The 25,779-nt window shown below is 44.1% G+C and overlaps 3 protein-coding genes across 4 annotated transcripts; 1 reads left to right on the top strand and 2 right to left on the bottom strand.

The window, feature by feature from the left end:
• The first annotated feature begins 1,758 nt into the window (after nucleotides 1-1,758).
• MILR1 (mast cell immunoglobulin like receptor 1) lies at nucleotides 1,759-6,403 on the top strand. Its single transcript, XM_058039089.1, has 8 exons — nucleotides 1,759-1,798; nucleotides 2,222-2,353; nucleotides 3,168-3,455; nucleotides 3,698-3,982; nucleotides 4,479-4,595; nucleotides 5,026-5,115; nucleotides 5,945-6,007; nucleotides 6,336-6,403. The coding sequence occupies exons 1-8, from the start codon at nucleotides 1,759-1,761 to the stop codon at nucleotides 6,386-6,388; spliced, it is 1,068 nt and encodes a 355-aa protein (XP_057895072.1). The 3' UTR covers nucleotides 6,389-6,403.
• POLG2 (DNA polymerase gamma 2, accessory subunit) lies at nucleotides 5,109-13,566 on the bottom strand. Its single transcript, XM_058039067.1, has 8 exons — nucleotides 13,065-13,566; nucleotides 12,537-12,684; nucleotides 12,297-12,402; nucleotides 11,727-11,900; nucleotides 10,611-10,751; nucleotides 9,713-9,793; nucleotides 9,036-9,136; nucleotides 5,109-8,161 (listed from the first exon to the last, which is right to left on the bottom strand). Exons 1-8 carry the CDS (start codon nucleotides 13,564-13,566, stop codon nucleotides 7,996-7,998), a joined length of 1,419 nt encoding a protein of 472 aa, XP_057895050.1. The 3' UTR covers nucleotides 5,109-7,995.
• Nucleotides 13,567-15,755: 2,189 nt separating this feature from the next.
• Nucleotides 15,756-23,047, bottom strand: DDX5 (DEAD-box helicase 5). Of its 2 annotated transcripts, none has more exons than XM_058038688.1 (13): nucleotides 22,913-23,047; nucleotides 21,383-21,548; nucleotides 21,139-21,235; nucleotides 20,921-21,054; nucleotides 20,732-20,797; nucleotides 20,184-20,325; nucleotides 19,948-20,108; nucleotides 19,628-19,800; nucleotides 19,332-19,442; nucleotides 19,084-19,145; nucleotides 18,945-19,004; nucleotides 17,465-17,689; nucleotides 15,756-16,920 (listed from the first exon to the last, which is right to left on the bottom strand). In XM_058038688.1, exons 1-13 carry the CDS (start codon nucleotides 22,942-22,944, stop codon nucleotides 16,535-16,537), a joined length of 1,815 nt encoding a protein of 604 aa, XP_057894671.1. In that variant the 5' UTR covers nucleotides 22,945-23,047; the 3' UTR covers nucleotides 15,756-16,534. The 2 variants fall into 2 exon arrangements, with proteins under 2 accessions (XP_057894671.1, XP_057894672.1); XM_058038689.1 differs by having other exon boundaries at nucleotides 22,937-23,044.
• Nucleotides 23,048-25,779: the final 2,732 nt, after the last annotated feature.

The following is a 25,779-nucleotide window of genomic DNA, read 5'->3' as shown; positions in this document are numbered from 1 at the left end:
CAGCACCAAGTGATACATATTTCCCTTTTCTGATGCTTTAACTTACTTGTTTTGTGATCCATATTTCCCTTTCTGATATTTTAACTTACTTGTTTTGTGATCCATATTTCTCTTTCTGATGTTTTAACTTACTTGTTTTGGCTGGATGATTTCTGTTCTGTTCTGCAATGTTATGCTCATTATTCTTTGTTGAGTTTATTCAGTTCTCTTTGCATTAATTCCAGGCAGGAAATTTGCAAATCTAATAAAAAGGGAACTCCAAGCTCACACAGTACCTTACTGCTGCTATAAAACTCTGTACACATGCTGAAAGAACCAACATCCCCTTAGTCCAAAGGCAACAGCCAGCTCTGCCTGAAAAACAATCCAGATGGAAATAAATCTCAGCAAACAGAAACCAGGGCTTTGGACCAGCACTTTTCTTCCCTGCACACCATGAAAGCTGCTGGACATGAGATTCTGGTGACACCTAAACTTTTATTTTTTACAAGGTATGGCTAAATTCACAGTTCCTTTACCCACAGCTTCTTAGAAAAAGCCTTGGGTTGCAGGTGAGCTCCAGCAGCCAGGGCTCCTGAGAGCTGTTTGTGGAGGTTTCTGACAAGATCAGGCTCCCACAACAGCAAAGTGCACAAACAGCCCCATCCTCCCTCGACAGCTGCACTTTCACACGTGCTTCCTGCCAGCTGGGAAAAGATGTTCCCTTCTTGGGGTTTGCTGACAGCGTTTCCACATCAGAAACATTTCAGAGAGAGGAGGGTGGAGACTGTCTTAAAAGAAATTTTAAAAGAAAACAAACCCAAACAAGTAAACCTCCAGCAAAATTTAAAAAACAAGGAGGAAGGAAGTGTACACAACGTTCTGTGAGGAAATTTTGCAATGCTGCAACAGCCAAGGATGGGGCAGGGATCCTCTATGACAGGGAAGGGCTGCAGGGCTTGCTTTGTTGCCTTCAGAAAGTGCAAAGAAAGAAATAAGAAATAAGACAAGGATTGCTTTTAAGTCATTTTCTGTGTAAGCAATTGTACATCAGGGCCTGGAGTGCTGCAGAAGGCATTGCCCATGCATAGCTGACATTTACTTCACCCAGAGTAAAAAACATCTGCTTGCCAAGCCTGTCATTATGTAGCTTTGTATTACTGATTACTTCATCAAATTAGTCACCAGGTTTGTTTATGCAGTAGTGTTGAACTCAAATTCTTTATGAGATTTGTACTCTCTAGTACAAGATTTCACTTCCTTATAGCTTAATATTTGAAGCTCAACTGAAATATTTTCTTAACAAGCTGGCTAGCTATAAATACTTATTAACATCTTAAAACTCTGATAGATTTTAGACTTTTTAGACTGTTTTTTAAAAATTATATTGCTGCTAAAAACATACCCAGCACCACGTACATCCTTAGGCTCAGCTATATTATCACTTGCCCTATCTCTAGCAAATATGTGTCTCTTTGATATGGATCAGTGATCTCATTCATTCCTTTCCCAGAACAGTGCTGGAAAAACTACCCAAAATGAGAGAGGTGGGAGTTGATCTTTCCTCCCAAGCAGCAAGAGATAGGACAGGAGGAATCAGCCTCAAGTTGCACTGGAGGAGGTTTAGATTGAATATTGGGAAAAATTTCTCCATGGAAAATGTTCGACAGGGGTTCAAGTTGCCCTGAGAAGTGGTGGAGTCAGCTGGAGGGATTTAAAGACATGGAGATGTCTTTAAATGGGGACAGGGTTTAGTGTTGCCCTGGCAGTGCTGGGGGAATGGCTGAACTCGATGCTCTTGAGGCCTTTTCCCCCCTCAGTGAGTCCCTGGTTCTGAACTGCAGGACAGGGTGGCTCTGCCTCAAAACTCAGGGGAGAAACTGCTGCTCACCTCAGCCATGGCTCAGGAGAGCAGGACACAACATCTGCCTGAGCCCCAAACTGCTGCACAACATCTGCCTGTGTCCCAAACTGCAGCTCCCCACCCCACTGCTCCTCTCTCTGCCCACCCTCTGCCTGCCATAGGTCAATGTATGTGAAATAGGACAAATTTCTCCACAGAAACATGAGTAAAGATCAGCAGTGATCAGCACAGTTTCCATATTTAGAACTTCCTCAAGCCCCAGAGCCACTCCTCCACCTCCTGCAGAAGAAAGATCTCTGTCATGTAACTGCACCAGCTCTCTTGCCCAGTATCCAGAAAATGTTTTTTCTGACAATTCTACTGTTTTCCTACTGTAAGCTAAGGACATATTTCTTTCATATTACAAACCTTTCTCAAGCAGAACCATTGTTTCTTGTCTGAAAGCTTTTCTTCTTCTTCTCTTAGCTCACATGTCTCAACAGATACAGAAAACAACTGCAAATGGCAAAGGTAGGTTCTCTTGTTTGATTTTGAGGTATGTGCTGAGATTGACTGTTAGCCAAAAAAAATGGGGGAGGAATTTAAAAATGTCAAAAAATTTTATGCCAAATTAAATCTTTTGCCTCTGTGCAGTGAGTCAGTTTAAAATTTCTATACAAAGTTAACCATCTCTTTGCTGACCTGTATTTAAAGTCAAAATTGCTTTAACTTGTTAGAACATTTTTTCCCCCATGGAAATGTTATAATTTAGCCATGACTAGTTCAGTACCCTTTTCTACGGAAAGACAGGTTTTGATTGCAAATTCATTTGTATAAAATCATGAAAGGAAACAAATTTGAGAGACCATCAAGGCCCTTACTGCCACTATTCATGTGTTCAATCTACTTACACAAGGTTAGTTCTGTCTGTTATTAGACAGCCACAAATAAAATACTGCTTTTGCTTTCAGGTTCACATGCTACCTCCCAACTAATTTATAAGGTGACTTTCTCCTACAATTAATGCTCCATAATATTTGATTTAATCTTTTATACTTCTGTTATTTTAATTGCTGCTGTAGTTCAAAAGTATTGTTGTTGGTTCATCTGAACACATCTGTGGGCTCTGTGTGGCTGTGCCTCTTTTGCATGAACACAGGGACTGTTCATCATGTTTGAAGCTGCATTCTGATTTTGAAAAGTTATTGAGTTGCCTGATAGCAGAGGTGGAAAAAGTAAAATGGGTCATTTTAACACAAATAAGCATAGCTTGGTTGTCAACATATTTTGGGACAAATCTGGGTCATAAGTGCAGTCAACTCACTCAGAAGTTTTTTCTTTCCAGAGATGGTGTCCAATCCCAAGCTGGAACCGGTTCAGGGGACCTTGAATGTGGTGATGAAGCAGAATGTGACCCTCTCCTGCCTCTCTGAGCCTGCATCCCCACCTGTCAGATACACACTGTTCAAGCACAACCAGCAGGTATCTGCTTTAAACAGGTCAGACTTGAGCCCTGCCCTGTTCACCCTGACCATCAGCTCTGCCAGCGATGTGGGGGAATACAAGTGCAAAGCTGAGTATAACAACTCCAGTGGTGGAAAATACAGCAACAGCCTCACCTTCACCCTCTTAGGTATGTCTTGCTGTACCCCTTCCCAGCCCTGGTTATTGCAGGGGCACACAGCCATCTCTTCTCTTGACTGAGGAGCTGAACTTTGCTGCTGTTCTTACCTCAGAGCTGGCAGTGCTCTCCTACCTGGCTCACGACCCCTCCATCCTCCATACCCAGCTCTTTTGCCAGTGTTGTCACTTCAAGCCTTGCCTGGAGCTTTTCCTGTACTCTGTGATTCAGACTTTTCAGTTTTCTTTCTACAGAGCCAATCTCCAAGCCAGTGCTGAGCTCCCCCACCTCTCAGGCAAAGAAAGGCCAGAACGTGACCCTGTCCTGCTTCTCGGAGAACGGATCCCTCCCCATCACCTATCTATTCTTCAAAGGAACACAAAACATTTCTCCCCAAAAGACAATGCAGAAGAGGAAAGCAGCTGTGATTTTTCTATTTATCAATTCCCTTAGTGACTTTGGAACCTATAAATGCAAAGCTAATAACAGTTTTCCCAATATTACAAAATACAGCAACGCTTTCAACTTTACATTAGCAGGTATGAATGAAAGGAGGTTACTACTGCTGACAAACTGGGATCACACAAAATTCAGAATGTTGTAACTATGCAACTGTTTAGCCAGATATTTTGATCCTGCAATGTGATGTTCAAAATACAATTTTTTAAATTAAAAACATTGAGGTTTTAAAATTAATGCAAAACCATTGAATTCCATGCATCCTAAATAGAAGTTTGAAGGGACAATGGGGGATGTCTGTAGAAGACTCACTTTTACAAGAGACCCCTGGTCCACCTTGGAGAGAGTCTGGCTTTATTTTTCTCTCAGCTCCCATGAAAGGGCTTAACTGGCTCCAGCAAGCTGCTCTCCTTCTGCTGGGGCACAGAGCCCTTGGGACTCTCATGAACAGTTACAGTAACCCCAGTTAATCTAAAAGCTGAAAGAAATGTCAAGTCTTGATTTCAATTTACAGAAAATACTTAAAATATGAAACAACACTTCATTGCATAAACACCTTTTTTTTCTTCTTTTTAGCAGAAGAGAGAAGCCATTCTCAGCCCCTGATAATTTCTCTTGGGCTGATCCTGCTACTCCTTATAATAGGATTTGCTCTGGCAATTCCATTTTTCCTAATTCCTTTGTATAAAGCAAGTGAGTTATTTGAATGTCTGTTTCTTTTTCCAAAGTCATTTATGTTGTCAATATATTTCAGTGTGTAAAGATCACGTTTGCAGTAGAGTAGCTCCTGGTATTTTATCATGTTGTTGAATCTCCTTGAAGCAGCACCAGCAGCTTAACAAGACTTTGACAAGGCCAAATCTCTGAGCTGTGTTTTAGATGGAAGATCTGGGGTGGGGGAGGCAAAGCAACAGCTAAGGTAACACACAAAAACACTGGAAGGAATTTGACCTCACTGGAAAGGGAAATTATTAAGATGCCCTTGGTTAAAGAATAAGTTTTGATTGTGAAAACAATATTACCTGAGATCTCCAAATATTAAAAAATACATTGAAACTGTTTATTTCTAAGAAATATATATAAATACACACACATAACACACCTTTGCTTCTACAATTTGCAGAAAAATTTAAGTCTTCCAGGCCCTCAACTGGCCTTATTTCAAGAGTGAATGCAGAGGAGTGTGAAAATGAAGTCATATACTCAGAGATTGGTAAGTTCCTGTCACCCCCTGCAGTCAGACAGGTTTGTTCAGGTACTGGAAGGGGACACCTACTGACCCTCCTGGCAGAGGCATTATCTGAAATCCCTCAGAACCCATATCTGGCATCATCTGACAGCCACACAGCCAAAACTGCAGCTGGTTAAATGAACTGAGGTTTTAATAAAAAAGGTGTCATGGCCATTTACTAACAGACAATAGTGAGCTATATGAAACTGTAGCAAAATCAAACTTGCATAGCTCAGCATTCTGTTCAAAATTGTTCAGTACTTTAGTTATTTATTCAATCCTTTTTAAGTTTGGCAAGATTCAAAATAAATTCAAACTGAAATTATGAAGTGACAACAAAGCAACTGACTTATGTTAAGACATTTTAGAACTGAATTGCAGAAAGCAAACAATAATGAAGATATTACCTGACAGCCACAATGTTCTGAACTTGCACATTTCTACCTTTGCCTTGAATGTGAATGCCTCTTTCCAAGGGGAATAAGAACCCCCCAAACAAACCAATTGCAAAGGCATTGTTTCCAATTTCTAAATATCCAAATGGAAAAACTGCCTCCAAACAAACCTGCCTTCCTGTTCATGCAGTGGATAGAGCTCTCCCTGCCCTGCTGGGTCAGCTCAGTGCTGGGCTGCTGCTTGTGCCAGGTCTCAGCCTGCAAGGACAGTGAGAAGAGCTCTGATAAGGCCCATGGATACTCCATGATTTATATTCAGTATGGAATCTCACTGCTGTGTTTCAAAATTACAGAAAAAATGTCTGATTCAAGTTGTTTGTAATTGAGTTAATTGCTGTTCATCATCTTTAATCCAGAGCCTGTTACACCAGAAGAAGAATACATCAACTTCTCTGTTATTAGAAGAGAAGAGGAAAAAGGTGAAAATCTCAAGCTGTAATATTGGAATATCTGATGCACACAAATATGTTTTGAGGGGACTTGGCTGGGTGGAGGCAGGGCTTAAATACTTGCAATTGCTTATGAAATTGCTTAGTTACTATGGAAAAACTGAAATAGCTTTAAAACTGTTTTGAGGAGGGGTGGGGAAGAAGAAAGAAAAACGCCAACAAACCATCCTAAGGCAAATTGAACAGCCTCCCTAGGAAACCACACAAATGTCATTAGCAACCACACTGCTGATGTGATGTTAATTCTGTGTATCTGCACTAAGAAAGCAGCTATGAATTATGTTATTCTGGCTTTTAGCAGGGAAGAGCCCATGTGCTACAGTCTATTCAAAGGTCCTCATCAGAGACTGAGTACCAGGTATGATTATCATTTTTTCTGATTAACTTAATCACATACTTTTAAATTTTTCAGCCCTCCAAAGTTCCAGCAAGCTGCATACAAAGAGATGATATTTAGATACCAATTTCCTGGCCTGATCAGTTTGTAAACAGACAGTGTAGCTCACTTTTGAAGCAAAATCTCTGAGCCATAATATCTAAAGATTTCAATTTATGAGAAAAAGCAAACAGGTAAAACTTAGAATTACTTAGAATGTAAAGCTTTCACACAGATTTAAGTTTCTGACCATTTAACAATTCTGCTAAAGTAGAAACTGGATTGTTTGCAGACATAAGACAATCAAAAGGCTTTTGTCTAGTTTAACAAAAAAAAAGAAAAAGCATCCCTCAGGCACTAGAGGATCTGTATTTGGCCTCTATGTACCTGCAAGGATGGCAATTTCTCAGTTCAACAGTACTTCAGTATTTCAGCTCTCAGAGTAGGGATAGGTTGCTAAAATTAATTTGGGGACAGCTGATTTAAAAATAAATTCTGCATCCTGCTACCAGCTGTTTCTAAGATGTTGCTGGGTTGCTTTAATACCATTTCATAGCAGCTTATTTAGAATTCCATAAGTTCAGCAAGAAGTCACATTATGCTAACATTGATTATATGTAGCATAAATACTCTATACTGCAATTATTACTGCTGTTAAAAATAACTCATTTATAGTTAAGTGAGCACCATGTTAGTAGAAGAATATTTTAAGGCAAGTTCCTGTGTTTCATGACTGATGACTATCAGAGGCCATGGGCCTTGCTGCACTTTACACAGGGACTGAACAAACTGTACAGGCACTGGGAATCTAGAGAAGATCAGAAACACTGAGTTCTGTATCTCTGCAAACTCTTGTATCTGATTTTAACCACTGTGCTTAGGTACAGGAAAAATGCAATCATACATTAGTCTTTTTCCACCATTTTGTACACGCAGGTATTTTGTCCACAGAAAATACTGGTTAAAAAAATTTAAATCTGTCACTCTGTTACTCTTGGTAATATATTTCTGATTTTTTTATGTTTATCAAGTGCAAGATGAAGTAGCTTACATGTTTAGGAACTGAAGCCATGTGACACATTCCTACAAACAGTACAAAGATAGCTGTTAATAATAAATCTTTTCCTGCCATTCCATCAAACATTGGTGGTGGTCCAGGCAGCACTGGGAGACTTTGCTGACACCCAACATAAAAATTATAAAAGAACAAAATACAGAGAGAAGATACTGATGTTATTAAAATATTTAAGATTTGGAAGTCTTTAATATAAAATACCATTTTCCAGCAAAGATCACAATTTTGAAATTTGAGGAAAGCTGAATTTTTAATTTAGGATGGAGCACTGTCATGATATTAAAACCAAAGACATGAACAAGAATATGGTCAGCCTTGCTAACAAGGGACAAGTTTTTCTCTTCCCTTTTTCCAAGGCAACCTGGAAGACCCAGATGTGAAAGAAAACAGATGCACCACCAAGTTTTCACAGAACTGTTTGCAGAGAAACCACTGAGTCCATGACAATGCTGAAACCAATTCAGGCAAAGATGTCTAAGAAAATCCTTCTATTCAACAAGTTTGAGTTTACACATTTTTGGCTGATGTAACATACTTAGTTAGAAAGTCCTTCAGCCTGGAAATGTGCATCATTTCCTTCATGGTGGTGTCTCTGCTTCTCAGCTGGACCACTCCATTCTCTAGAGTGCCATCACTTATCAAGACCATGAAGGGAATACTCATCTCATCATACCTGCAGAGAGAAGAACCCACCTGTTACTGCTTTTGGTGCATGGAAAAAATCAGATAACTTACATACAAATGGCCATGAACTGTACAAATTTAGTTTTGCTGTATTGCACTAAGTCTGGTGTAACACTCCAGTTTTCTTGTTGCCATTTCTTTCTTTCCTGATTATGTCTTCAAATTACTCAGCTACTTTATTATATAAAAATAATTTTATTTAGTAACCTATTAAAAGAGTATTTTTCTACAAGCAGAATTTCTCTTTGTTTTATTGCACATGAACAAGAGGTTGCATTTCTTTTCTCTCAGAAAAAACCACTCATCACTATGCTCAGGATGCTTTGACATGAGGAGCCATATGCCCCACATCTACTCCTGATCAACAAATCACAACAAAGCCCCAAAGGGAACAGCTTTTATGTCCACAAACACTTCCATCACATCACTAAATGGCAGTGGTTCCAGACTTGGAGGAACTGTCAAATTCAACACAGTGGGTTGTCTGAAAGAGGGCTTAAGAATGAAATACAGAAGCAGACCAGGTGCAAAAATGGGGGTGAGGGTGGGAACCAGTTCTGCAAGCCTACAATTCATCTGAAGAAATTTGTTTTCTACATGAGAGTTTTTAAAAGGCTTTCACAGTTACAGAGAAATAACAGTAACATGTGAAAGGCTTGTACTTCAATTAATTGTAAAAATCAGCTGATATATGCTTTTCATAATAAAACTACTTGAATCCAAGTCTGTAGTTCAGGATCCACACCTTCAGTCAGTAACTGCACTCAATGACTTCCTACTGAAAAAAGGAATATTTACAGCAGTCTACAGAAAGTTATCTTTGACCTTCACAGTTTAATTTACAAAAGGCTGTTTGTCCTTACTTTGTATAAAGATGTTCCAGAGACATGTGCACAGTTTCCAGATAACCTGGCCATACAGAAATTCCATTTTCTGTCAGCTCATTGAACAATCCTTGACAAACCTGTGTTCATTTAAAAACAAAAGTTAAAGGACAGACTTTGAGGGCTAAGACTCTACACAAAGAAACCATTAAAACTCTTAACAAGTGTGGTATTAACATTCCTAGCTGGTGTTTATTTGCTGGCTGAAATAATCTCAAATCAGAAAGCAGCCTGGCAGTTCTGTCTCCACTTCTGTTTGAAACCATGCCAGTGGAAGTCTCCTCCCTTCCACAGGGACTTCATGACTGACTTAAATGAACTTTTATAAAATCCTTCTGAATGTGCAACTCAGGTGTTAAGATAATTGTGACAGATTAAGCTGAGAGGGATGGTGTTATTAATTTTCCTTAATTTTGCATCAAGCATCAGCTGTATTGTACCAAAGACAATTTGTCCACACAAGGAACTGCCTGCAGTGAATTCCTCTGGCTGTGACCCACAAGCTGCAGAGTAGCAGCACCATCAACTCTGCACAAGCAGCAATCCCCAGGAGTCAAAGCAGCAGCACGATTTTCCTCAACATAAACAGTGTCTGACTTGTAACACATTACATGGAGAGTCAATGCTCAAAATTAAAACAATCTCTTACAACATACCTGCCTCAGCTCTGTTGTTGGACCTTTTCCTACATCCAAGGCCACTTTAAGGGGTGCTAAGCAAGGATGAAGCTTAAGTACCTAATAAATTTAAAAAAAACCAACAGATTACTAAATGTATTTATTATGCAATTCTAAACAGAAGTAGGAAATAGAAAATTTTTAAAAATTAAATTAAGGTTCTAAACATACAAAAATTTTCTTACAGCACAAAATCTTGAATTAGAAGCAAACTGTGGTTTATGCAATGAGCACACAGCCCAGCTACATTCACATAGCAGAAATTACTCTATTTTGACTGAGCTCCAGAAAAGAGATGAAGATTTGTCAGCAGGGTTCCATCATCTTGAATGGAGCCAGAGTGGTGAGAGCCAGCCCAGCAGGCAGCTCCCACCCAGTTTACTGCCTGTTCTTAAAGCCCAAACATCTGCCTGGGCAACAGCACTGACAGCCTGACTCCAGCTCCAGAAAACAGGGGAAAAGTGGGGAGAATGATGGGGGAGATGTCCCATTACACCTGGGACCCACTTTCTCTACTCTGCTCAGCCACTTTTAAATGCTGCTGGAAAAGACAAATTGCTCTTTCCCACATCTGCAGCTACATTCCAATTTCTCTTAACCCCATCACTTGCATGGCAAGATCCTACCTACTGATCAGAGAGAAGGGTAAAACAGGAAAAGGGGACCTCAGAATGAGCAAAAATGCTTATGTAGGTGTCAGGGACCACAGGGGCTGTGCCAAGGGGCCAGCTGGTGCTGCCAGTGAGAGGGTTGGGTCTGCACCCATTGGGAAGGGATCAGGATGGCCACGTGGAAAAGGAAACATTGCCATGCTTGAATTTACCACATTGTCTAAGGGGGCTGTACTTATTTTCTGACTTTTTTTACACAAATTTACCTTTCTCTGAGAATTTTTCTTTGCTGTTAATGGATTCTCAACCACCTGTAGAGAATCAAAGAGATAAGCTAACACTCCTCGGTCCAGATTGCCATTCACACACAGAACATGAGGGATGACATTCCTCCTTCCATCTCGGCCCTGAAGAGAAAAAACCCACACAGGAAAACATCAAAGATTGTCCCCAAAAGCTTTTTGTTTGCTTTAAATGTCTGATGAGACACTGAGCTCAAGCACTCTTATTTTATTTAAAATACAGACATTTATTTAAAACATTACAACAATCTCAGTAATGTATCAGTAACCAGGTAAAGCTGTAACAGTGGGGAAAGCAGGTCAGGGCAGGATGGGATTCATTTCTTGCTCTGCCACTTTGATCATAAATTTAAATCTATGGCAAATACACTTGAAACTCTGCATTTTCTTTTGGAGGTATGTAGATTAGTTCCAAATGACCACGAGTCTCCACATTCTGAGAAATCCCTATGTAACCCAGTTGTGTAGAAATAAACTGCAAAAGCAGGAAAGACAGGACTGTCATGAGGAGAATGCTGCAATTTTTTAGTAAAATACAAAGTTATTCTGGTTTTATCTGTTCAGCCTAACTCCAAACACTGCCATTTATTAGGTTTTTCCTCTTCAATATATTCAGTGGAGACATTTCCCTCTGGTCCAACCCTCCCTTTTCTATAAAGCTATTTTAATAACCCATTAATTTATAAAAACTTCTACATACTTTAAAGTGAACAAGCTACAGCAAGAAAGCTCACATTTACAGGCTCTTTTGGATGCAAACTGAACAGTGCAGAACACAGTCTGAGTTTTTGTTTCCATTTACTCACAGATACAGTTAAAAGATATGCCACTGACAACAGCTGTCTGTCAATAGGGCTCATTTCTAATTTTGAAGAATTCCTTGCAAAAAAAAAAAAGTACCAAACACTATTTTATCAGCTTTGAAAATGATGATTTGATTGCAGAGTGTCAGCTGTACTGTTCTTGCAGCAAATGAATAAAAGGCCAGCCACATGCTGAGCAAATGGATCAGCAAAGATACCATTTCCCTCACACATTACCTTCTTTATCAGGGAAAATGTTTAATACAGTAAAGCTTACAAGTAATTTCGATCTCTCTCCTGGATACAGCTGTAACAGTTCAGTATCACCAAGGTTCTTCAACGTTTCTATTGTTTCTGTCCCCCAGGGAAAGCTATAATGTAACTTAAATCCTCTTCTGCCTTCTTCATCCTGAAAGTCACTGCTGCTGAAGTTAGAGGGGCCGACAGCAAACTGAAAGTAAGTAACAAGATGTGATCACTACTGCAAATCCCACAGTAACTACAAAAACCAAGTCTGCAATGCAAAATGAAGTCTGGGTTGTTTTAATACCGTTTTCTGATTTTCAGCGAAAGGTTTTTATTAGGTAAAGCCCAAATCTCTTGGTTGTTTTATGGCATTTTCATCTCACATCACTGACAAACACAAAACATTTGCCTTTCTGTAAGTCACGTTACAAACTAGTTATCAGGTTTTTCATCAACTTCCATAGCTTCTCAATTTCCACCAGAAATGCACCTAGAACAGGCCAGCAATGTAAGGCCATAAAACCAACCAGGGTGAGGTGACTATTCCCCCCCAAGGCATAAAGGAGCGGGCCAAGATTCCCCGTGGATTTGCTGCTGTTACCTTTCTCCACCACTGGAGCCTCTGGCGTAGCCAGTAATCGAGCCACTGTCCTGCAGTTCTGGGAGAACTAAACCAGGCAAGCAGAGACGTGGTCCTCTCACCTATTCTTTAAACAACAGCAAGGGCAGCAAGTTAACACCTTGGGAAATAACAGGGGAAAGGCAAGAAACAGCACTCAAAAATAATCCAGAAGTGAAAAGACTTGGGTATGATAAGGGATTAACTGCTCTATTACTCTACCTTGTCAGGTTTTTGTTGTGTTGTTCATTTCCTGAAACAGAATGTTCACTTTCTGGAACAGAATGAAAGCACACCCCAATCTGAGCAAGGCCACAGGGCAGTCTTTTGTTCACCAGCTCTAAGCAGCTGACATATTGTGCCAGAACACCTACAAAAGACAAAGCCCTGATTTTAGTGGCCACGGGAAAGTTTCTGATGTTTTAACTCTACCAAGAACAAACTAAGCACATATTATACACGTGCTGTTTGTACATGCAGTCCCACTATCTTTACTAGCATTGATGCTTTACAGACATGGGCTCAGCGACCTGGTTCCTCTGGACACGTTGATTTTAATGTGCTTTTCCCCGATATGCTGGGAGCTATCTGCTGCCCATCTGTACTGGTCAGATCCTTGAAAAGCACGCACAGAAGGAACATTCCCACCGCACCAAGGCAGCTGGGAAAATCCCTTAAATGCAGCTGCTTGGCTCCCAGCAGGAAACTCGTGCTCAGGGTGGAGGCTGAGCGGAGCCGCCCGGGACCTACCGGGCAGGAGGCTCTCCCGCAGCAGCCCCGCGGCCCCCAGGACTTCATCCAGGCCCGGGCCGCCAGGGCTCTGCCCACAGCCCTGCAGGGCTTCGCGCAGCGTCTCCGGGTGCAGCAGCCGCAGCCCCTGCGCGTCCCGCAGAGCGCCGGGCGGGCCGTGGAGCGGGGCATCCACGGGGAACACCTGCTCCCGCACGGGCAGCGCCGAGTCCCACCACTGCGCCGCCAGGTTAGCGCGCAGCGCCGCGCCCAGCGGCCCGAAGCCGGGGTGGCGGCCGCTCAGGTAAGCGCTCCAGGGCAGCGGCCCCGAGCCGCCCCGTAGGAAAAGCCGCCGCCAGCACACCTCCAGCAGCTCCGCCCCACCCGCCGCCTCGGAAGCACCGCCGCCCTCCGAGTACGGCCGCGCCGAGCACCCGGCCGGCTCCGGGACTCGCCGCCGCCTCGGCTGTCCCAGGGCGGCGCGGCCGCACCAGCGGCAGCCTTGGCGAGAGCCCAGCGCCATTTTGCCGCTCCCTCACGGCGGGGCTGGAAGGGGAGGGGGGGAAGTTAGGGGGGAGGGGGGGGGCGTCGGGGCAGCCACTGCGCACGCGCAGCACCCCGCGCGGGAAGGAGGGGGCGACATGGCGGCCGCGCACGCGCAGTGGAACCATCGCGGGCCGAAGGTCAGGGACCGTCCGAGGTGAATTTTTTGTCCCCAGGTTGAATCTTCTCACCTTTTGTAACCGTAACGATGCCGGCAAATAATTTCTGCTAAAGGAATTGGCGTCTTGGAGCTGAATTTTCTCACCGTTTGTAAACATAACTAAAGCTGTTAGGTAACTTCTACAATAGAAGTTGCTTAATAAAAGAACTCGTTTCAAGCATTGGGTAAGATCACATCACACAAATAAGCATACACTGGGTAGGCGGAGAATGTGCTTTAGGTAGGGGGGGTTGTGTATCTTCATTGTAAAAAACATGTAACTTTTTACCCCTTGGTGTGCTTGCTAGGTGTAATCAACCTTGAGCCCTGCGCAGAATAAACAATGTCTGTTTTATAAACCAAACTGGCCTCCAGAGCTCCCAACATCGGCAGCAGGGCCGCACGTGCCGGGGTCACGCCTGGCCTGTGGGACACGGACGGCCAGAGCTCGCCAGCACCGCGGACTGGGAGCTGGGAGGGGGACAATGGCACAGACCCGGCCCTCGCTGTCAGCCGAACACGCCGCAGCTGCAGGGGCACATTCCCGGGAAAAGCCCCTCTGGAGCCACCGCGGGGCAGCGGCACGGCCGGGGCACATCAAGGCAGGAGGCAGAGCTCGGGCGGAGGCGGCACCGCGGGGCCGCTGCCAAGTGCGCGGGCGAGGCCCCGGCTCCCCGCGGCCCTGGGCTCGGCGCCGGCAACGCAGTGGAAATTTCCATCGCGGCTGCGGCCCGAGCTGGCGGCGGGGCCGGGAGGGAGGCGGGGCTGCGGCAGGAGCCATTCCGCGGCGCGGAGGGCTCGGGCTGGGATAAGCCCCGCGCTGGTGCAGCCCCCTCCGCCGGGCCCGGCGCTGACAGCCGCCTTAGTGGGGCACTGGGTCAGCGGCGGGAGCTGCCACCGCCGCCTCAACAGGAACTGCAGGCAAGTTTAGTTCCAAGGCAGATTTGCCATGAGCTCGATCTTGCCAGAGAAGCACCGGCAGCAATGTCAAAGCTGCTTAGAGCTCGTTTCTTTTCATTATTTTATATGTGCAAATGTTGTATTTTCCCCCTCAGGAAACACTGCCCCACGCAAAGGGTCATTTGGAAAGAGTGATAAAATACACGGAGGAAACCTCTTTCTGCGGTTTAGATTTTACAGCACTGTTAAAGACTCTCATAATTTAATTTTAATGCACAAGCTAGAAATGTGACTTTTTTTAATACTAAGAAAACCCAACTTCACAAAACCAGCTTTTCAATGCATTTTGTTTCAGGCCACTGACATGGAAACTTGGACATTAAGTCATACTTCAGTGATAAATAATCTACTTCCTTGTTTTTCACCCCTGGTGACACTGAGCAGTGTTCCAAAACAAATAAATGAGAAAAAACCCCACCCCTACTCTCCCCTCAAAAAAAAACCCCAAACCAAAACACATTGCCACCTGCAGTTTTAGACTGCAGTGGGATAGTTCCAAGCCTCCAGCTGGAGTTCTCAAAGCAGGATGAAGGATCACAAAACACTGTCAAGTGACAGAACTTCAGAGAAAAGGAGGAAATTTAAGAGGCAGATTAGGCTGCATTAGAGAACATCACAAGCTGAGGGAACATCAGAGGGAAACAAGGACAAGTAATCAAGGACTGAGCACAGACTAAGCAAACAGATCTAAGTGCAAAACAAAGTTAACTCGGGTTCAAAATAACATTAAAAGAATCTTGTGGATTCAACCTTATACACATTAAGTGTTGTTGAACTTAAAACTCATCACTGTTACTGATAAACAAGAAGGAGGAACTGAAAATTAGTATTAACTGGAATTTAAATACACCATGCTAACAAAGCACTTTAACCCCAGGATGAAGAATTATGCTGGTCCTTTACTCAGCATGGGCAGTGCTTTGAGATTGGAGAGTCATTTGCACATATTAAAAGTCCTTTAAAAATAAAAAATCCATGAGGCATTGTCATGGATCAACAGCCCACTTCCCTCCCACCACCTCCATAAAGAAATCACTGCTCAATACCAGTTTAAGTATAACTTGAAAGTTTTAATACTAAGATCTTCCCGTTTCTCTGAAGCTCAGAAGCCTGCATGCTAACTCACAACGCCTGGCAGCTGTGGGTACACAACACTCAAGCCTGGTCTGCACATATGCTCGTGTGAAGGCGACGGTTACGGTGCTGCAGAAGCTTCCTACGCTCGTAGCAGCTTGTTAGCAACACCACTACAGAGTTTTGATCTTTTCCAAGAACTGGCCCTACGCTAGTGAGACAAGGAAGAACACTGCTTCCAATACTTTCTTAGAAGCCAGCTTTAATTTTCTTCCCCGTCGAAGCAGAGCCTGCCATGCTAAGCAATCTAGCCCAATCAAGGCAAGGCTGGTATTTGTATAAGCTTAAATGTTTAATCAGACACAGTTGAGAAACCTTTCTAGAATTTAATATAAAAACATTTGACATTTTTCATTAATGTAAAGTTGTGCACATGTTGAGAAAATTGTCATCTGAAAGAAAAATCGGTCTTCAAATATCTTTATTGGAAGGCCATGCACTGCCTTCTGTTACTGTATTTCAAATCACTGTACATTTACTTTGAAAACACTGTCTGCATTTTCTAGTACAAAAAACTAAAAATTGTTTCAGGAATGTAGAGAAATATTCAACTTAAATAGCGAAAAAGTGCACCATAATTACTGCTGCACTGCAGTCATTTCTGCATTTCCCATTTCTTAAATAACTATCCTGTTTTGATAACACACAATATAAAGAGCAATTATGAAAAACTGAGACATTTAAATACACCAAGTTATTGAGAATAACTTGTGGGCATGGGGTAACCTATCATAGGAGCAGCACCAGTGGCAGGGTAGGCGTACTGCTGCTGGTTCATGCCATTGTGCATGTTGGCAATGTTACTGCCGTACTGCTGCTCGTAGCCGTTCTGGTACGCTCCCGTGGGGTTACCGCCGGCCCTGAAGCCGGCCTGCATGCCTGCGGCTGCAAAGCCGTTCCCAAAGGGAGTTCCATTGCTGAAACTCTGGGCGCTGTAGGCCCCGTTTTGGGTTTTTGCTCCGAAGTCTCTCTTGCCTAGCGCCCCATAGGTTCTCTCAAAGTTCTCCCTCTCTCTAAAACTACTAAATCCACCCCTTTTGCCCGCAGAGTATCTGTCACGTCGGTCACCTCGGGAACGACCTAGTGAAAGAGACAAGACAGTTATGTGTATTATAAAGGCTCTTCAGTTCAGTTAAGAAGCATTTATTTCATGTCCCAACAATTCAAACCTCCTATGAAAGCTTTCCAGGAGCTTGCTGGACTCCAGTTAGATAAAGCTGTCTTACTTTTGAGGAGTCATACACTCTCCCCCACAACACAAGTTGTGGCATCAAGGCAAAAAGTGATTTTTACCTTGCCAGCAGGACACTTGGGTCCATCTCTCTTTCTAAGCCATAGGAGACAAAGCCACAAAACTGAGTCCATGAGTATTTTATCTCAGGACACGTAAGAAGTATTTCTTTGGCCTGCCCTAGCCACAGGCACACACAAACCACAGCATAGGCTGGGAGTACCTGGGTGCTGTTTTCTGGCTTTTCCATTAATAAATACCTTCTAAGCTCACAGTAACTGGTAACTAAACCACCTTCCACATTTACTTTGAAAAGAGTCTGAAGGTGGAATCTGAAGTTTCCATTTTGTTCTGAGAGGAAAGCCATGCACCAAGATAAAGAAGAGCCCTTACCTGAACCTCTGTCTTCAACCAGCTGGAGCAATTTGGGGTTGATGGCTTGATTAGCCTCCCGAAGCACAGAGATGAGGTCATTTACTTGCTTAATATTGTTAGGAGTAAAGAATGTGTATGCTGTGCCTGTTTTGGTACTGCGGGCAGTTCGTCCAATTCGGTGGATATAGTCCTCTGAGGAGTTAGGGTAGTCATAATTGATGACAAATTTCACATCTTCCACATCTGTAAAGTGTTGCAGTGTGGCAAAAAGCGAGGTACAAAGTTTTGCACACCACAACAGCCAAATCGAAGATAAACATTAGACAAGAGTATTTTAAAGGGAATAATGGCTGCAAAGAACAGTGTTAGAATCATCCATTTCTGCAAGAGCATAGTGGAAGAGAAAAAGTTACGCACACTCCGTCTGATCCCGTTTCTCATCACCCACCCTGTGATCCAAAACCTTACCATAAAGGAGTGTGCATTTGCTTGGCATTCCCAACTCAAGTGTCCCCTTTACAAATCATCAAGTGACATCTGAAAGCTTCTTGCAGTAGGGCCACTAAAGCTCACAGCAGCCTCTTCATGTGCTCATTTGAGGACCTTAGAGTAAAAACATACAAGGTCCTTCACATACACACTCATTAGAAGCTCAAAAAAAAAGGGGCCACACTGCTCGTCTTGCCAAGACCTTTGAACTGCAGCTGCAAGAAAAACATACCTGTCCCCCCAAAGTCACCAAGTTGTTTTTATGCACTGTGTCTTGTCTAGGCAAGCGCTTCCAAGAAGCCAGGGTTCACTTGAGAATGGGTCTCTCTCTGGCAGGTCTCGACATGACGACTATGTATAGGTGGAGGAACTTCGACTTTCAAAGGCATTGAAAAGCCATTGCTTTCCTGCCCCACTTGTTAAAGTGAGAGGTGGACTTTTATTCTCAGATTTCATGTGCCAGTACTCACCAATTTGTACAAGGCTTAGTACATTTTAAAGCTGCTCTCTCCATTTCATGGTTGAAAAAAATTTCATAGAACATTGAAGTTTAAAATTATGTTCTTCAACATTTCAAAAACTCACTGAAATTGAAAGACCCACAGATCACAGCAGACAGTATGCACAAAACTAACAGTACTGCACCATGGCAAATCATGCAAAGCATGGAGAGAAGAGAAATACCAGGGCAAAGTGAACTGTGAATGAAACTGCTTATTTCATGAGAGAACAGTTTATGGGGGTAGTTGTTTAAAGGATGATCTTTGCCTTTTGAAGATTACTGGCACACAATGCTTTCAGCTTTCACCTCTCTATTTGACTGGAAGCAGCCAGCCGATCATTTCCACTAGTCCTCCATCCCCCTCGAGTCCTCCGATTGTCATGCCTAGGCCTTGCCACAAAGACTGCACCTTTATGTGAAGAAAACTTAGAAAAATGCAGAGGTTAAAGAAAGCAATAGACTTTCTTTAAAAGCTTTGGGCAACTGGCATTACGAGTTTTTACTAACCTAGACCTCTGGATGCAACATCTGTAGCAATCAGGATTGGTGCTTTTCCATGTTTGAATTCTGTAACACAAGAAGTGAATCAGTTTTTTTCCCTGAGCAGCACTCATCAGATGCTTGCAGAAACTGCTGAAGCACTCACCATTTAGAACCCAGTCCCGCTCCTGCTGACTTTTATCACCGTGGATCCCCATCGCTGGCCACCTGAAAACACAGAACTTCACTGACCCAAGAATACTCCTCTGGTGGTTTCAATAAAGACTGGGATACAGGCACATTCTGGCCTGGGTACTGTAGCTGACAGCTGCTGTCCCTGACAGTTTTCATTTTTAACTGTGGTGTCAAGAACACACAAGACTATTGCTCAGTGAAGTCCCAGCTGCTACTCACCCATCTCTCCTCATTTTTCTGGTAAGATCATCACAACGCCTTTTGGTTTCCACAAAAACAATTGTTTTGTTTTCTTTCTCGCTCATGATTTCTTCCATCAAACGAATAAGCCTGTTTTTAAGAGATTATGGTTAGAGCTTAGACTGCTTTCTACTGTACAAGTTTAAACTGATTTCTTGTCTTTAAGTTGTCTCAGACTGATGTCAAAAAGCCATCAAAATAAGGCATTTATTCCACAGTTCATAAAGTAAAACTGACAGAAAACACAGAATGCTTTGCCCCCAAGGCCTACTTACTTGTCATCTTTCTCTACATCATGACACACATCCACAATCTGAAGAATGTTGTGGTTTGCACTCAGTTCCAGTGCACCAATGTTGATGTGCACATATTCTTTCAGGAAATCTTCAGCCAGCTGCCTCACTTCCTTAGGCCATGTGGCACTCCACATCAGAGTCTGCCTGTCAGGCTATAAAGATCAATGAAAGATCAGTATAGGGTTAAGATAAATGCCCAACCCAAACTACCCAGGCTTGCACTGCCCTCACTTTAACAAGGGCAGTGGCAGCAGTTTATATCTGCTATAATGATAAATGCATAAACCATTTATACTCACTCTAATCTGATCCACAATTTTTCTGATCTGAGGTTCAAATCCCATATCAAGCATCCTGTCAGCTTCATCAAGGACAAGGTAAGTACACCTCCTGAGATTGGTCTTCCCAGCTTCTAGGAAGTCTATAAGTCTTCCAGGTGTTGCAATGCAGATTTCCACACCTAAAACCAAGCAGTCCCATCAGCTGAAGCAGTTTCCACATTGCCCCAGAGAGATGCACCGAGGCTGATCCATACCTCTTTCCAGGTCACGGATCTGTGGTCCCTTTGGAGCACCTCCATAAATACACGTGGACTTCAAACGACACGCTCTGCTGTACTCTGCAGCTACCTGCTGCACTTGCTGGGCCAGCTCACGGGTTGGTGCCAACACAAGACACTGCAAATAGGATGCCCAATTTTAGTTCAATACCCACTGAAGATCCTAGTCTGAGACTAATTCTGAGTGCAAAGTTCAGTGCCAGATTGACTGAAGTAGATTTAAGTAGCCAAACCAGCAAACCAGGTTACCTGGCATCTTAACTACCATCAAACACACAAGAGATGTCACTGGCTTCCAGGGATAGCAATTTCCAAAATATAACTCAAAATCAAGCCCTGTTCTGTACTATTTTCGGGACAATCCAATCAGTTAATAGAATCTGCCTGGGAAACTACCCCAAGCCACCACTTTATTCCCATAGAGAAACAGAATGCAGCTATGCACTCTTATGAGCATGGCCAACTTAGGCTGTAAAATACAGTCCTAAGAAATGAAAATCCCCTTTTCATTTAGGAATACTCACAATAGGTCCATCTCCTCGCTCCAGGAATGGCTGATGATTTATATGTACAATGGCAGGCAGTAAGTACTGTTTGGAAGAAAGAAAAATCTCATTACAACCTCTTCCTTGAAGTGTTCATCCTGCACTAGGCTACACCATACTATCACTGCTGAAAATCCAGCAGTATTTCAGGCTATAACCAAAACTTACCGAGAGTGTTTTCCCTGAGCCAGTCTGTGCCACTCCAACCATATCCAATCCACTCAATGCAACAGGCCAACCTTGTGCTTGAATAGCAGTTGGTTCAGTGAAGTTCTGCCTCTGAATTACTTCCATAACATTTGCTTGAAGAAAAAATTTAAACATATAGATTCAGATGTCGCCCTAATCCAGTCTGAAGAACAATCAGTAAACTGGTCTTCACTTACCAGGGAAGTTTGCTTCATAAAAGTTGATAATTGGTTTTGGACAGTTATGGCCCCTAACTGTGACCTCTTTGCTCGCTCTGTACTGCTCAACTTCTTGCTGCAAAACAAAACACCAATTATTGGAAATAAGCTCTGACACCGAAGCTGTTTTTTAAGTTACCCCATCTGTGCCTGCTGGGCCCCATGACCCTCAACATGTTTGCACTTTCTGTTTACTTTTGCTCGAGCCAGTTTAGGTACATACCGCAGTACGTCTCACTACATCCGGATGTTCTTGGTAGAAATTCTTCTCAAATTTGGGCAGCTCATCCAAGTTCCATTTCTTTTTTGTAAGTTTCTCCCCAGGGTTTCCAAATTTCTTCCCAGAGAGAGGTCCAGCTCTACTTCCTCCAAAACGAGGGGCTCCAAACCTAGACAAAAAGGACACATCATAGAATGCAAGAGAAACATTTTGGTCCTCTTCCTGAACAACTTCACCACCATCTCTGCAGTCCACCCATTACTTTACAATTCAGTTGTATAAACTCTACCTACTGAAGCTTCATACACTAGAACTTTAAAAATCATACTTTAAGCTGCAGATGCCACCATCTGCTTGGCCACAATTCTTACTCACAAGCTAAGATAACGTGTATTTCCAATTTCCATACAATGCAATCAAACAGCAAGTTACAACAAGTACTAAAATCTTGGCACTACCCGGTCATCAAAATGGTTTCCCGTCCCAGTGACACTCCTATTGCTGAAAGGGGGCAGGGGCGGTTACGAAACCTTGAGATAACTTTCCCGTAAACCGTTCTTTTGCATGTACCCAAACATCTTTTAACAACGGTGTTTTACGAGGCCATGCGCCTTATTAGCATTTCAGGTTCGGTCCCTCCGTTCGGAGAAGGCTGCTCTGCAAAGCCCCGAGGCGCGGCTCGGTGCCGCGCTGGATCCGAGCGCGGGGCTCCCTCCCCCGCCCCGATCACTTCCCGATTTCGGCCGGGCGAGCACTGCGAACGATCCTTCCCGGCACAACACAGCGCTTCCCGAGCGGCCGCTGCTTCCTGCCAGCGCTGTTTCCTTTGTCTCTCATTTCTGTCTACGCCACATTTTCCAGCCGCTGCCATTTTAGAGCCTGGGCTGGGCGGGGGGAGGAGGAGGAGGAACAAAGGCAGCAGCAGCATAGCCGGCATTTTGATTCCCCTCAGCCACCGCATGGCGGGGCCGGCCATTAACATCCGCTTACACAACACAAAGCGGAGCCGGCCGGCTCCTGCCGGCCACAGCCCGAGCCTTGGGAGGGGGAAGGGAGGGGAGGGAACCGCCCTGCCGAAAGCTCCCCAAGGCTTCGGCACTGCCAACCCACTGACCCACAAACCTCCAGCCCGCCCGCCGCTCTCAGCGGGGGGAATCGGGCTCTGCAGGGACCGTCTGTGCTGGGGGGGGGGCGTCCCCAGGGGGTTGGGGCGAATCTCTTTCTTCCCAACAGAAAAAAAAAATTAAAAAAAAAAAATTAAAATTCCTCCGCGCTATTCTCAGAGGTAGCACACCCGCCGGGGGTGCTCTGAGGCGAAGGAACCGACAGTCGTCCACAATCGGTGGCCTAAAAAAGCCCAACACCCTCCCACGGCCACCCCTCGCGGCGGGAGCGCTGAAGGAAGGGCTCAGGGCCCAACCCCCGCCCCGCCGCCATCTTAAAACGTCTGAAAAACAACCCCGAGAGCCCCACGGGCAGGCTCAGAGTCCGGACGCTGGCGGCGGCTGGCGCCGGCCGTGCCCCCGGACTCACCCTCTATCCCTGTCGCTGGAATACCCGGGCATGGCGATGGTGGCGGTGGACGAGGCGACTCCGGTCACTTAGAGCGGGTGGCGAAGGGGTGAACAAGATCCAGCGCCGTTGGCGAGGGCCACTCACTGTGGGCGCCCGGCCGCGCGGACGCCGGTTATATACGGGGCAGCGGGGGCTGCCGGGAGTCGGCGCGTGACGCACGCGCGGGCCCCACCCCCGCCGTTATGTAAGCGGCCCGAGCCGGCCCGAGGCCCCGCCTCCTTCCGCGTGGGCGTGGCCGCGGCTCGCCCGGCTGACCGGCTTTGAGCTCGCGGCCGGAAGTGCCCCCCCCGCAGAGAGAGCCCCCCCCACCCCCACCCCCTGCGCGCGCCTGCGTGGAGCCGCTGCGGGCGGGAGCCTCGTTCTCGCTGAGGGCAGCCCGGCCTAAGGGGGACGGAAATGGAAATGGAGAATTCTCTCTTCAGCCTCAATAAGTGCAGCCTTTCGGCTGCCTGGCATCTTCAAAACGCAGCTCAGGTCCTCAGCACTTTCGGCAGGGCAGAGCCGGACCCTGATGTCCGCAGTGCAGTCCCCCAGTTCTCACAGATGTGTTTGTGAAAATCCTCCTGAAATAGCTCGAGATGAGCCCAGGCTTTTAACTAATAAACATTTTAGCTAATAACTGACACTTCGCGATAGATTGGCCCCATGGCCACCTGTGACTTTCGCTCTCGGGAGGAGCCAGATGTGCAGATCCTGGAGAGCTGGACCCAAAATAACGTCAGACTTCCTCAGGCGAGTTCTTTTTTCTGTTACTCATTGCCTTTTAAAATGTTCATAAACATATATGTAAACAGAAATATTTATAAACAAATGTCCGTAAAGTTACCAGTGTTATCTTTTTGGATTCCATACCAGGGCCAGTAACCTGAGTCAAAGGTCACCCGAGGTGCGGCAGCGCTGAAAAGGCACGGGATAAAAACACTCAACACCCCAAGGGGACACTGCTGCTCACCCACCAAAAGGCACGGGATAAAAACACTCAACACCCCAAGGGGACACTGCTGCTCACCCACCAAAAGGCACGGGATAAAAACACTCAACACCCCAAGGGGACACTGCTGCTCACCCACCAAAAGGCACGGGATAAAAACACTCAACACCCCAAGGGGACAATGCTACTCACCCACCACCTTTGCCGGGCCAGTGTCCGGCACCCTGAGGCTTTACACACACAAGAGTTGAAGTTTTAAGCACCAACACCCCTGTGCAGCCACCTGCTGCAGGCAGAGAGGGAAGAAATGAAAACAACATAAGGAAGAAGTGCCGTAACAACACTTCCCATTTATATCCTCCCACCTTCTAGCAATCTGTGCTTTAAGGCTTTTCTGGGACAAAAATAACTGTATTTGATGGCCATTTCTTTACATTTTGGTTCTATTTATGCCCTTAGCTTGTAAGATAGCATGACAATGTGTTTTACAGTTTCCGTGTATGCAACCTGAAGCACATTTACTTTCATTTTCACCATATTGCTGGATAACAGCAAGGGGCATAAAACAATGAGTTAGTAGAAATCGTGAATAATAACTTTCTGTTTATTTATACTGTTTGTGGACTTTAATACCTTCTAATATACCTTTATAATAAACCAAAGCTGCAGTGTAATTTTTTCTCCTTTTAAAGCAATTCCACGCTTATAATTTTCCTTGCCTTTTTTTAAATTTACTGTCAAGAAATTCACAGCATTTAAGATCTCGACCCCATACAGATCTACATAATGAAAATATAAAGATGGTTTTGATCTGTTCTGTATTATTTTCTGGCCTTTTAAAAAATTGTTGCTAAGAAAAGAGCAAGGTTGGCAAAGACTAGAGGTCTGCATGATATTGTCCTCAAAAGTAACACCTAAGTCAGGCTTATTTTGTTTATGAATAGCCACAGCTGTTCGACCCTCAGCAATTTGGAATTCCACCTTGCTCAACCATTTTTGTTGTAATTAATTTTTTATTTCAATAGCACTCCAACTTGACTGGTTTTGTTAATACTATCCCAGCAAATTTCTAGTAGAGGAATCTCCCCAGGTTTTTTTTCAGTGTAGACTTACTTATTTAATATGGCTTGTGAAAGATTTTTGTCCCCAAACACCCCTATTAACACTCTCCACCCTCTGACCCTACAGGCTTCCTGTTCCTGATAAGTCTGAAAAAGATTTTTGCAAAGGCTGTAAAAATAAATTTTCTTGTTCTATTGTATTTATCTTAACACAGATTAATTTGATTGTGTTTGTGTATAACTGTGTGGCTCCTGTTACTGTGCTGTTTAATCTTTCCAAGGTTTTAATGAACTGAAAAGACTAAACAAAAACACAGCCCCTGCCTTGTCTACACGCAGTTAAATCTGCAAGGAACTCCTTTTAATTTCCTTTGTAAAAAAACTTCCTCATTTTTCTGCTCCACCCTCCTAAGTTAAACATCGTTGATTTTCCCGTGTTCTCTTAATTATAGCCAACATATGGAAACAAATCAACACACCATTGCGGAGCTGTGTATGTAGCAAACCGAAATTCGTGTTTAGTTTAGTTTCGATAGCACTGATCTGTGTTTGCTTACACACAACAAAAGCTCTTTTGCGTTCTGAGGTGCTGTGTGCACTTGGATTTGGATCTACAAATGACGCCCGTGGGCTGCTGGAGCTCACAGCACTGAGGTTTAATTGCTGGGTAAAACTGGAACCTCATCTGCTTTTGTTGAGCTCAAGGAGTTTCATGACAAAGGGCACCATTTTTGCTTTCAACATGGAAAACCCAGCATTCCTAAGGAGCATGGAATTCTGTTGCTCAGAAAGGAAATAACAGACTTTCACCATCCAACCTGTCCAATAAATTG

The sequence above is a fragment of the Melospiza georgiana genome, chromosome 21 (genome assembly GCF_028018845.1).
Source record: "Melospiza georgiana isolate bMelGeo1 chromosome 21, bMelGeo1.pri, whole genome shotgun sequence".
NCBI lineage: Eukaryota > Metazoa > Chordata > Aves > Passeriformes > Passerellidae > Melospiza > Melospiza georgiana.
The sequence above is the reverse complement of the archived record's forward strand: the minus strand, read 5'-3'. Positions and strand labels throughout refer to the sequence as shown.

Bases quoted from the DNA above. Each gene is read 5' to 3' on its own strand.
- DDX5 (XM_058038688.1), bottom strand. From the start codon at position 22,944: ATGCCCGGGTATTCCAGCGACAGGGATAGAGG. The intron at 20,326-20,731 runs GTGAGTATTCCT...TCCTATTTGCAG, and splicing joins AGCGAGGAGATGGACCTATT to TGTCTTGTGTTGGCACCAAC. The intron at 19,801-19,947 runs GTGAGTATAAAT...TGATCTTTATAG, and splicing joins AAATTGTGGATCAGATTAGA to CCTGACAGGCAGACTCTGAT.
- POLG2 (XM_058039067.1), bottom strand. From the start codon at position 13,566: ATGGCGCTGGGCTCTCGCCAAGGCTGCCGCTGGTGCGGCCGCGCCGCC. The intron at 12,403-12,536 runs GTAGAGTAATAG...TGTTGTTTAAAG, and splicing joins CACAACAAAAACCTGACAAG to AATAGGTGAGAGGACCACGT. The intron at 8,162-9,035 runs GTAAGGACAAAC...TTCTCTCTGCAG, and splicing joins CTGGAACATCTTTATACAAA to GTATGATGAGATGAGTATTC.
- MILR1 (XM_058039089.1), top strand. From the start codon at position 1,759: ATGGCTGAACTCGATGCTCTTGAGGCCTTTTCCCCCCTCA. The intron at 3,456-3,697 runs GTATGTCTTGCT...TTCTTTCTACAG, and splicing joins CCTCACCTTCACCCTCTTAG to AGCCAATCTCCAAGCCAGTG. The intron at 4,596-5,025 runs GTGAGTTATTTG...TACAATTTGCAG, and splicing joins AATTCCTTTGTATAAAGCAA to AAAAATTTAAGTCTTCCAGG.